The sequence below is a fragment of the Perognathus longimembris genome, chromosome 13 (genome assembly GCF_023159225.1).
Source record: "Perognathus longimembris pacificus isolate PPM17 chromosome 13, ASM2315922v1, whole genome shotgun sequence".
In the NCBI taxonomy this organism is placed as follows: domain Eukaryota; kingdom Metazoa; phylum Chordata; class Mammalia; order Rodentia; family Heteromyidae; genus Perognathus; species Perognathus longimembris.
The window spans coordinates 55,969,790-55,981,633 of record NC_063173.1 but is presented as its reverse complement, the minus strand read 5'-3'; the positions used below and the strand labels follow the sequence as shown (position 1 = coordinate 55,981,633).

The 11,844-nt window shown below is 57.5% G+C and overlaps 1 protein-coding gene across 2 annotated transcripts; it reads left to right on the top strand.

The window, feature by feature from the left end:
- Window positions 1–111: 111 nt before the first annotated feature.
- Eml3 (EMAP like 3) lies at window positions 112–11,776 on the top strand. 2 transcript variants are annotated; one of them, XM_048361715.1, is made up of 22 exons: window positions 112–255; window positions 1,011–1,182; window positions 1,273–1,530; window positions 1,613–1,726; window positions 4,502–4,569; window positions 4,721–4,844; window positions 5,068–5,238; window positions 5,403–5,472; window positions 5,557–5,667; window positions 5,892–5,987; window positions 6,846–7,001; window positions 7,152–7,293; window positions 7,616–7,767; window positions 8,119–8,244; window positions 8,328–8,459; window positions 8,893–8,960; window positions 9,426–9,514; window positions 9,586–9,683; window positions 9,792–9,879; window positions 10,738–10,836; window positions 11,061–11,191; window positions 11,310–11,776. In XM_048361715.1, exons 1-22 carry the CDS (start codon window positions 234–236, stop codon window positions 11,511–11,513), a joined length of 2,691 nt encoding a protein of 896 aa, XP_048217672.1. In that variant the 5' UTR covers window positions 112–233; the 3' UTR covers window positions 11,514–11,776. The 2 variants fall into 2 exon arrangements, with proteins under 2 accessions (XP_048217672.1, XP_048217670.1); XM_048361713.1 differs by having other exon boundaries at window positions 4,499–4,569.
- Window positions 11,777–11,844: the final 68 nt, after the last annotated feature.

Here is an 11,844-nt window from a genome sequence, read left to right as displayed (position 1 = left end):
CGCCACCCCAGTCCCGGGAGCCGAGAGCCGCCCCGGCGGGCCCCGGGGGGGGGGGGGCTGCGGCCCCGGCTCCCGAGCGCCCCGTCCAGGCCCCGTTCCCGCGCCCGGCAGCGCCCCCCGACCCCCGCCGCCGCGCGCCCCGGGGTGCTTCCCCTTCCCGGTCCCCGGCCATGGTCCCCGCGGCGTAGACGCCGCCGCCGCCGCCGCCGCTCGGAGCCAGCCGGGGGCCCCGGATGGACGGGGCCGAGGGGCCCGGTGAGTACGGGGCGGGGCGGGCGGCGCGCCCCTGCCCGTCGGCGCGGCGGTGTCCGTCGGCTGGCGCGCGCCCGCGCGCTCCTCCGCCCCAGGGGGCTCCGGGCAGCTCCACTGCCGCCCCCCCCCCCAGCTCCCAGGGTCCTCCGGCCGTCACCTCGGACTTCCCGAGCGTCCATCCCACCTCCCCGGGCCGCCCCCACGGCTCCCGGTCGCCTGTCACCCCGCCCGCCCCTCGGGAACCCCGGGGTGACTTGGGGACGGCGGCTTCGGCCCCCTGGCCCGCGCGCCTCCCCGTCTCGGGTCCTCGGCGGAAGGCCCCTGCCCTGCCCTCCTCCCTCCCGGCGTCCCGGGCTGAGCTTGGTTTCTCGGGTGCTCGCTGTCGGTGTGGGAGGGCGACCGTCCCGGCCCAGCCCCGCTCGCCCGCCGGGCTCCCACGCTCCTCGGCAGCACTCCACGTTCCCCCGCTGGCACTCGGTGGCACTCCCAGCCTTCGCCGGCGCTTGCGGAGGCCGAGATAGCAGGAAGGAGGCTTTGCCAGGCTCCCTGCCTGCCCTGCCAGGAGGAGGCCGTTGAGTCTCTGCCACCCTCCTCTCCTGCCCTGGGGATGAGCCTCCTTCGTGCCTGGGGCTGCTTCAAACGGGGCGGTCCTGTCGGATCGTTGTAAAGTTGGGGGGGGGTGAGGGGGGAGCACAGACCGCCCTCCACCCTTTTCTCCAGGTGGTGGCATTTCTGAGTCCTTCTTGTCCCTTTCCCAGAAGAGGGCCCTGCCCAGGAGGCCCTGCAGTCCCTGAGCCAGCGGCTCCGAGTGCAGGAGAAGGAGATGGAGCTGGTCAAGGCAGCCCTGGCAGAAGCCCTTCGCCTGCTCCGGCTGCGCGGGTCCCCCACTTCCCTACAGGGGTCCGACGTGCCAGCTCCTGGGCGGGACAGGTATGCCCGCACGGCCGGCCCCCTCCTCCTCCTCCTCCTCCTTCCTGGAGCCTCTAAGGGCGTCAGGTTGATTCGCTTTCTCCCCGGCAGCTCCGCAGCACCCCCTGGACTGCCACCTACCTGTAGCCCCACTTTGGTGAGCCGAGGCACCCAGACAGAGACTCCGGTGGAAATGGAGCCATCCCCCGCACCACCCGGCCTGAGCAATGGGCCTCCCCTCCTTCAAAGGGGTGGTGAAGAGCCTACTGGCCCCCAGTCTGAAGGAGTGGGCGGCGGCAGCAGTGGGGCTGGCTCCCCCGGCCCCCCAGGGGTCCTCAGGCCTGTGCAGCCCCTACAGCATGCCGACACGTAGGTGTTCTGGGGCGGAGGCTGGGAGCAGTGGGTGGAGGATTGGGAGCAGACCGTCACCTGCTTCCTCTACCTCCACCAGGCCTCGAAGAAATTCTTCTTCCTCCTCATCCCCCTCTGAGCGCCCCCGGCAGAAGCTCTCCAGGAAGGCGGCCTCTTCTGCCAATCTGTTACTGAGGTCAGGCAGCACGGAGAGGTGAGCAAGGCCCCTGGCTCCTCAACCTGCCCTGCCTGGGCCCAGGCTCTGGACTTTCCCATGCTGCTCACCTCACTTTCCTGGGTGGGAAGGGAAACCTCATTACCCATCAGGAAGAGAGCATCAAGCACTCTTGTTTCTCAGGACCCTTGCTGTGCATGTGGTACTGTGCCAAACTTGCCATCTCCTTCAGTCCCTACAGCATCTTTTTTTTGGGGGGGGGGAGGGGAGGGCAGGAGGTCCTGTGCAGTCCATTCAGTCCGTTGCATTGCCAGGGAAACAGACTCAGAGATGGTAAATCATTTGCTCCAAGTCACACAGCTAGAGTCAGCCTAATTCGTCTTTATTATTATTACTTTTGTCAGTCATAGGGCTTGAACTCTGGGCCTGGGCACTGTCCTTGAGCTCTTTAGCTCAAGGATAGAGTTCTACCTCTTAAGTCACAGCTCTACTTCTTGCTTTTTGCTGGCTAATTGGACATTAGAGTCTCAAAGACTTTCCTGCCAAGGCTAGCTTTGAACCATGATCCTCCCATCTCAGCCTCCAGAGTAGCTAGGATTACAGGAGTGAGTCACTAGCGCCTAACTTCAACTCTTCCTGATTTCATTTTCCCTGCTCTTTCTACTGTAGCACAAAACACCTTCCAGGATTCCAAAAGGCTTTTCTACTCTCATGATTTTCATGGATGACTATTTCCAGAGCTCAGATTGCTTCTCTCTCCACCTACTGCTAGAAGGTCAGGGGACATCCTGGTAGTAGTAGCATAGTTGTCTCAGAATGTGTGCCTGAATGTTCATGCTAGCTCTGTCTTTTCCTGGCTTCTCCTGAGTTCTCTAAAGAGATACCAGCCTACCATCCAGAGACCCCGATCTCTGGAATCACTGATTACTTTCTTCTAGCGAGATAAGGGCTTTCTTGCCTGCCTCCCACATTCCTGGAAGGCCTACATTTCTGGATTCATTTTGGTGCCATTTGACAGACAGGGAAGTGACAGTATGAGCACAGATACTGCCTCCTAAAGTTTTATAATCTTGTATTCTCATCTTTTAAGTGGAATTACAAATTTTTATTAGCCAGGCCCGTGGCTCATGCCTGCAATCCTAGCTACTCAGGACATTGAGATCTGACGATCATGGTTTGAAGCCAGCCTAGACTTTCATATCTGAGACTCATATGTCTAATTAAGCATTAAAAAACAACAACTACAAGATGGGGCTGGGCCCATGCTTGCCTCGTATACATGAAGCCCTGGGTTTTATTCCCCAGTAGCACATATATAGAAAACGGCCAGAAGTGGTGCCATGGCTCAAGTGGTAGAGTGCAAAAAGAAGCCAGGGACAGTGCTCAGGCCCAGTCCAAGGCCCAGGACTGGCACACACACAAAAAAGCTACAAGGTGGGCTGGGGGCCTGGGAATATGGTCTAGTGATAAAGCGCTTGTCTTGTACATATGAAGCCCTGGGTTCGATTCCTCAGCACCACATATATAGAAAAAGCCGGAAGTGGCGCTGTGGCTCAAGTGGTAGAGTGCTAGCCTTGAGCAAAAGGAAGCCAGGGAAAGTGCCCAGGCCCTGAGTTCAAGCCCCAGGACTGGCAAAAAAAAAAAAAGAAAAAAGAAAAAGAAAAGGAAAAAAGGCTACAGCTTACACCGGTGGTCCGTGCCTGTAATCCTAGTTACTAAGGAGACTAAGATCTGAGGATCCCGGTTTAAAGTGCCCAGGAAGAAAAGTCCCTGTGACTCTAATCTCCAGTAAACTACTCAGAAAAAGCTGGAAGTGGTGCTATTGCTCAAGCCTTGAGCACAAAGAGACTCAGGGACAGCACCTAGGCCCTGAGTTCAAGCCCTGGGACTGGAAAAAAAATGAAAGAAAGTTACAAGTGGGGAGAGGGAAGGTGGGGAAGGGTGAACAAATGGCAGTTGTGGTATTTATTCAGTATACGCTATGTGGCAAATGAACTGTGCAATTGTAGGCAGGAATGGAAGGAGGAAAATGGGGGAAAGCAAAGGAAAGGTAGTATTGTCCAAAAGGAATTGTACTCATCTGACTTACAAGCCATAATCCCTCTGTACAACACCTTAATAATAACAGCAACATACTAAAATAATACAAGTGGAGCTGTGGCTCAAGTGGTAGAGCGCTAGTCTTGAGCACAAAAGCTCAGGGACAGCTCCCAGGCCCTGAGTTCAAGTCCTAGGATAGGCACCAAAAAAAAAAAGTTCTTATTTACTCTTGGGGCTCTGATGCTCTGAAGCTTGTGCTCTTGCTGGGCTTGCTTGATACTCTACCACTTGAACCATATCTCCAGCCTGGATTCTTATATTTTGCTGGTCCTGGGGCTTGAACCTAGGGCCTGAGTGTGGCCCCTGAGCTTTTTTGCTCAAGCTTAGAACTCTACCACTTGAGTCACAGCTCCACTTCCCAGCTATTTTGGTAATCAGAGATAAGAGTCTCATGGACTTCTTTGCCTGGGCTGGCTTTGAACCACAATCCTCAGATCTTAGCCTCCTGGGTCTTCAGTAGCTAGAAGTACAAGCCGCCAGCACCCAACTCAGCTTGGCTTCTTGCTGGTTCTTTTGAAGTGGAGTCTCATGAACTTTTCTGCCCAGGCTGACTTCGAACCTCAGTCCTCTGGATCCTAGCCTCCCAAGTAGCTGGAATTACAGGCATGAGTCACCAGTGCCCAGCTAGGAGCCTTTCTTGTGTCCTGCCACTTGCCCCTTGGGTGTTGTTGGGGCCTGATCCTAGTCTCTTAGGTTTTTCTTTCTTTTTAGCAGCCGTGGGAGCAAAGATCCTCTCCCCAGCCCTGGAGGTCCCGGGTCTCGGAGAAGCAATTATAATTTGGGTATGTGCAGCGGGGTAGAGGGATGATGGATGCAGTTAGGGTTGGGGTTCAGGCCCCAGCACCTGTATTGGGGGAACCTGTGAGATAGGATGGGTGGAGTTCTGCTCTGGCTTTTCTGGAAGGGAGGCTGACACCCCCCTTTCTTCTGTAGAAGGCATCTCAGTGAAGATGTTCCTTCGAGGCCGCCCCATTACCATGTACATCCCATCTGGCATCCGCAGCCTTGAGGAGCTGCCCAGCGGCCCACCCCCGGAGACCCTCAGCCTTGACTGGGTGTATCCTGCCCCCTTCAGTCCCGCAGGAACCACCTTCCCACCACGGGCCCCACTTCCTTATCGTAGAGGATCCTCCTGGGTTATGGGGACAGAGAGTCCTGCGGAATGGTCTCCTCCCATCCTCCTGCAAGATGGCACTGCTAGCCAGAAACCTTGTCATTCTTCTCTCTTCTTCCTCTTGCTCCTGACCGGCCCTTTTCCTTGACGGTGCTTCCCATCTCAGCTATGGGTACAGGGGTCGTGACTCCCGCTCTAATCTGTTTGTGCTGCGCTCTGGGGAGGTGGTCTACTTCATCGCCTGTGTGGTGGTGCTGTACCGGCCTGGGGGAGGCCCAGGGGGGCCCGGAGGTGGCAGCCAGAGACATTACCGGGAGCACACAGACTGCGTTCGATGGTGAGGGGCCTGGGGCCCAGGGAAGGCGGGCTGGTCTAGAAGAGGGGCCGGCTGGGTATGAAGGTGCAGGAGAGATAGGTTGACTTGCTGCTCTGTACATAATGTGTGTTGGGTGTTCTTGAGAGAGAGATCCCCTTCTCTAGAGTGTCTCCTCCCCTACCTAGCCTTGCTGTTCACCCCGATGGGGTTCGGGTAGCCTCAGGACAGACGGCTGGAGTGGACAAGGATGGAAAGGTGAGGCTGAGTACCAGGCAGACACGATGAGAGTGCAGCCCGGCTCTCTCCCTCGGAGCCCCTGAATCTTTCCTCCTCTGCCAGCCCCTGCAGCCTGTGGTTCATGTCTGGAACTCGGAGACGCTGAAGAAGTTGCAGGAGATTGGACTGGGGGCCTTCGAACGTGGCGTCGGGGCTCTGGCCTTTTCAGCAGCGGTGAGCTGGTCCCCAGAGCTCCTACCCCCCCATCCTTGCCCACTTTCCCAGGAAGCCTGGGAAGTTCTGGCTTCCTGAGCTCCACCCAGCCCCGTTCTCCTGAGAGAAGAGAAGGCGTGCCAACTTCTCCCGGCGGCTTCTCAACCTGTGATACACCCTGCTCACGACACACTAGGGTTCCGGGGCTCACACAGTCCCCCCACGTGTGCGTCCCCCACCCTCAGGATCAGGGTGCTTTTCTCTGCGTGGTGGACGATTCCAATGAGCACATGCTGTCTGTGTGGGACTGCAGCCGGGGAATAAAGCTGGCGGAGATCAAGGTGAGGAGTCCCCGGGGCCAGGAGAGGGGGAAGGGGGTGTCTGAGTTTGGCGGTGACACGGGGCAGGTGGAGTACAGACGGCTTCAGACTTACCCATACATTTCCCTCCATTCTCCCTGAGCCTCTTAGCCTTTCTCTCTTCATCTTAGAAGTTCTGATGAGCCAGGCACCAGTGGCTCACGCCTGTAATCCCAGCTATACTCAGGAGGCTGAGATCTGAGGACTGAGGTTTGAAGCCAGCCAAGGCAGAGCAATCCCTCAGACTCTCATTTCCAATTAACCTGCAGAAAGGAGCCTTGAAGGAAAAAAGCAAGTGAGAACAAGAAGCCCTGAGTTTGAGCCCCTGTACTGGCAGACACACACACACACACACACACACACACACACACACGTTTTGGGTTTTTTTTTCCTCCTTTTTTTTTTTTTTTTTTTTTGCCAGTCCTGGGGCTTGGACTCAGGGCCTGAGCACTGTCCCTGGCTTCTTATTTTTGCTCAAGGCTAGCACTCTGCCACTTGAGCCACAGCGCCACTTCTGGCCATTTTCTGTATATGTGGTGCTGGGGAATCGAACCCAGGGCCTCATGTATACGAGGCAAGCACTCTTGCCACTAGGCCATATTCCCAGCCCCTTTTTCCTCCTTCGTAAATGGTGTTAAGAGTCAAACCCAGGGCCTTGAGAGTGCCAGGCAAGCATTCTGTCCCTGAGCCACACACATCCCCAGCCCTGACCAGGGCCTTGTAAAAAGGGGTTGTCCTGGGCTTCAGCGCAGGTCACCTATGGGGATGCGGACTGAAGTCAAGGAGAAGGAGGGTGCTCAGGGTTTGGGGCGGCTGGACTTAATGTCTTTCTTCTTTCAGAGTACAAATGACTCAGTCCTGGCCGTTGGCTTCAGCCCTCGTGACAGCAGCTGCATTGTTACCAGCGGGAAATCTCATGTCCACTTCTGGAACTGGAGTGGTGCGGCGGGAGCTCCTGGGAACGGGACCCTTGCCAGGAAGCAGGGTGTCTTTGGGGTGAGGCATGAATGAGGTGGTGGGACAGGGCAGAACGGGGCTGGAAGGATGGAGCCGAGTTCGGTGGACCCTTCCCCTCCCCTGCTTCCATCTGTCCCATGACTTCTGGACTTTGCCTTACCCTTTGCCCTCTGCCTTCTGTTCCCCCAGAAATACAAGAAACCCAAGTTTATCCCTTGCTTTGTGTTCCTCCCGGATGGAGACATTCTCACCGGGGACTCTGAGGGGAACATTCTTACCTGGGGGCGAAGCCTCTCTGATTCCAAGACCCCAGGCAGGGGCGGTGCTAAAGGTGTGTGGCTGGGGCTGCCAGGCCCGCTGTCTATTCAAGGGGGTCTGTGGGAATAGAGGTGAAGGTTCCTCCTGTCTACCTTGAGAGTTGGCATTGGGGGTGGGTGGGTTCCAGAGCTCTCCTGCTGCTGCTAGATGTCTGGCCTTGAGGAACAGTCTAGGGTGTGCTTGGCATACAGCAGGAAGAAGAACCGTGTTGACAGTCACAGGGATTAGACAAAGCATTTGGTAGATGGTATTAAATAGCTAGCTGGGAGTGGGACTGCTCTGTGGTGATGGCCTAGGTTGTCTTTTTCCTTACCCATCTGTGGCCTTACCAACAGAGACCTATGGGATTGTGGCCCAGGCTCATGCTCACGAAGGCTCCATCTTCGCCCTGTGTCTCCGTCGGGATGGGACGGTGTTGAGTGGTGGCGGGCGGGACCGGCGGCTGGTGCAATGGGGGCCTGGGCTGGTGGCCCTCCAGGAGGCAGAGGTGAGGGCTGGCCTAGGCTCGGGAGGGAAGGGGCAGAGGAATGGGGAATGCGGGGTGGTCTCATGGGTTCTTGACATTCCTTTCTGGTTGGTGTGTGTGTGTATGTGTGTGCACGCATGCATACACGCACCAGTACTGGAACTGGAACTTGCACTCATGGGTGTCATTCAGCTTCCTCATTCTCTACTGTCTGGCATTTGGCTGGTGAACTGGAGATGGAGTCTCGTGGACTTTTCTGCCTGGGCTGGCTTTAAACCTGGATCCTCAGGTCTCAGCCTCCTGAGTAGCTAGGAGGACAGGTGTGAGCTGCTGGTTTGCAGGGGCCCTTAACATCTGGTTACTACTCTGCAGATTCCAGAACACTTCGGGGCCGTGAGGGCCATTGCAGAAGGGCCTGGCTCTGAGCTTCTGGTGGGAACCACGAAGAACGCGTTGCTGAGGGGAGATCTGGCTCAGGGCTTCTCCCCTGTAATCCAGGTTGTGGGGGCTTGCGAGCTGGGGGAAGGGGAGGCACCAGTGCTGGGGAAGGGGTGGCGGTGACAGGCCGTGTTCTCCTGCAGGGCCACACGGATGAGCTGTGGGGGCTCTGCACCCACCCTTTCCAGAACCGCTTCCTCACCTGTGGCCATGACCGGCAGCTCTGCCTGTGGGATGGAGAGGGCCACGCGCTGGCTTGGAGCATTGATCTCAAGGTAGAGCTAGCTGTACCTGGTCCCTCGTGCTGAGCCTACCGTGACTTTCGTGCCCATGGCTCCTTCCCCAACAGCCATCTGCTCTGCACTTCTCAGAAGCAGCCGATTGTATTGGCATGGCCGTACTGGCTACTCAGATAGAAATTCTTCTGTACACAATGCTAGAAGTTGGTGCCCCTAGTGTTAACCTGCCCTACTCTCAAACCTCCTCTTGGTCTAGTGGCAGCTAAATGGCTAATCAAAGGCACAGCTAGGGGCCTCCCTTTTGGTGGGTAGGGGGTTCTCTGTCATCTCTTCCTGTTCAGGTTCCTGTGACCCTGCTTCTGCCATAGGTTCATCATTTCCTTGGAAGGGGGAACAGGGGCTTGGAAGTTATGATAACAAGGTGTCTCCTAGTTCCCTCATTACATTCCCTTTCTTTCTCTCCTCTCAGGAGATTGGGTTCTGTGCTGACTTCCACCCGAGTGGGGCAGTCATGGCTGTAGGATTGAGCACAGGAAGGTGAGAGCGTACCAGGACCCCGGGGAGGTTGGGAAGGGTTGGCGGTAATGGGGAAGGGAATGCGTGACCAAGGCTGCTTAGGGCCCCAGTTGTCCCTCCACTCCTGCGCCTTCCTCCCCTGCTCTTCTGTGGCCACTGTCCCCGCTTCTTCCCCAGCCACTCTGTTCCTCTGAGCTTGGGAGAGGGCAGATCAGCATGGGGAAGCAGGGACCAACAGAGCAGTGATAGGCTTACTGACTCCGCAAGGCCCTTGTGGTAGGCCTGCGCTGGAGTTTCCAGATGGTGTCAGAAGGCCCCCAGCTTTTCTACGGCTTCTAGCTTCTTCCCATTCCCCAGCAGTGGAATGCAGTGGTCTCTTCTCTGTGACCACCCTTCTGAAGTCCTGATTCACTGCCTCCCATCTTGCCCAAGACACCCCTAGATGCCTTTGTGCTTCCTTCTCTCTCCCTTCTCCCTCCCTTCCAGGTGGTTGGTTTTGGACACGGAGACCAGAGAGATTGTGTCTGATGTCACCGATGGCAATGAACAGCTCTCAGTTGTCCGGTACAGCCCAGGTGGGAGCTTCCCCCAGTCTGGATTCAGATTCTTCCTGGGCCCTTCTTTCTCTGAGTGACTCTCTTTGCAGATGGGTTGTACCTGGCCATCGGTTCCCATGATAACATGATCTACATCTATAGTGTTTCCAGCGATGGTGCCAAGTCTAGCCGCTTTGGCCGCTGCGTGGTGAGGAAGCTGAGGTGGAGGGTGGGATATGGGTCTCTGCAGGTGCGTTTCATGGGCCGTCGGTCCCGGCATGGTGACGGCATTGGTAAACTCCACCCTTGTTCCCAGGGTCACTCCAGCTTTATCACTCACCTTGACTGGTCCAAAGATGGAAACTTCATCATGTCCAATTCTGGGGACTATGAGATTCTGTACTGTGAGTGGCAGAGGGGGGAAGGACATGGGAAGAGGGCAGGGTGGGCTGTGGGAGGGATGAAGAATACTTAGGGAACTCCAGGCTGACAGATATGGACATGGGAAGAGTTTAAAGCCATGGTGGCATGTCCCTGTAATCCTAACACTTGGGAGGCTGAGCCAGGAGAATCACAAGCTTGGGACTAGCCTGATCTACATAAGTTCTAGGCCTGGGCTGCATAGCTAGACCTGGGCTCAAACTGTCCTCTTGGCACCCCCTCCCAAGAAAAAGTACAGTTGAAATTATACATATAAGAGAGATTACGTGACTTGGAAAAGTTTCAAACCATGCCTTCTTGCCAGAAGGATTTGAGGGAATTTGAAAATGAACTAAGAAAGGATGATTTTGGAGGCTGGGTGCCGAGTGACTCATGCCTGTAGTCCTACCTCTTCTGGAGGCTGAGATCTGAGGATCCCAGTTGCCAGCCCCAGTAGGAAAGTCCCTGAGCCTCCTAGCTTCAATCAGTCAACGAAAAGCTAGAGGTAGAACTGTGGCTCAAACCGTAGTGGGCTGGCCTTAAGTCCAGGCTCAGATTTCTAGTCCTAGTTCTAGCCCTAGTGCTAGCACAACAAAAGTTGTGTAAGCTTCTTAGGGTAAGTGTGGAGAGAGGCTGATTTACCTAGGGAGTCTGAACCAATGAGAAGGTGTTGGAACTTGAGGAAGTATTCAAGGAAAGCTGGAGATGGGGGGAGTGCTTACTGCTGTGTTCACACCCCAACCCTCCTCAAGCTCCTCTTTCCAGCCCTTTCATCTTCCTGACTGAGGGAATGGTGGGAGTGGAACTGAGTGGACCTCCTCCCCCCCCCCCCCCCCATGTAGGGGACGTGGCTGGAGGCTGCAAGCTGCTAAGGAATCGCTATGAGAGCCGAGACCGGGAATGGGCTACTTACACCTGTGTGCTGGGTTTCCATGTCTATGGTGAGCAGGAGGGAGACAACATGGAGAATGCACCTGAGCTCAGAATGCTCTGACCCTGGGCCTGTGTGTTCTGGGGTGGGTGTCTAGAGACCGGCAGATCTAGACCTGGAGCCGGCTCCCCTGGCCCTACAGCATGGGAATGCGGTTGGTGGGTGCCGATGCGCCCCTTGCGGCCCCGGGGACACGGATGGAGGAGGCCTGGCTGAGAAAGGTCTGTGTTCCAGGCGTGTGGCCCGATGGCTCCGACGGGACGGACATCAACTCCCTGTGCCGCTCCCACAATGAGCGGGTGGTGGCCGTGGCGGACGACTTCTGCAAGGTCCACCTCTTTCAGTACCCGTGCGCGCGCGCCAAGGTGAGGCCCTGGGGTGGGGTGGGGTGGGGGAGTCGGCGGGGTCCCCCCCCCCCACCCTGGGCCTGATCCCGGGCGCAGCCGCCACGCCGCAACTTAATTTACTTCGTGTCTGCTCCAGGCGCCGAGCCGCATGTTCGGGGGCCACGGGAGCCACGTGACCAGCGTCCGGTTCACCCACGACGACTGGTTCCTCATCTCCCTGGGCGGCAAGGACGCCAGCATCTTCCAGTGGCGAGTGCTGGGCGCCGGGGGCGCGGGGCCGGCGCCCGCCACGCCCTCGCGGACGCCCTCGCTGTCCCCCGCCTCCTCCCTGGACGTCTGATCCGCACGTGGAGGGGGTGAGGACCGACCCCGCCGCGTGACTCCGCCCCGCCCGGCCCGAGCCCCCCCACCCCCACCCCGGTGGAGGGACGCCCCGGACTCGCAGACATTCCCGACTGTGCCCGGGCCCGGAGGGGGCGCGCGGCGCCCTTTGCACACACTGTACAGACCCGCTGTGGCCGCGCCGGGCAGCCCCAGCCCGGGCCTTAACTCTCGCTGCCTGCCTGCTGAGGGGCAATAAATAGAAAAACCAACTCGCTTCCCGGTGCTTTTTTTCCCCTGTTTTTCGGTGGGACGCGGCTGAGCGCTCCCGAAGCCCTAAAGGGCGGAGG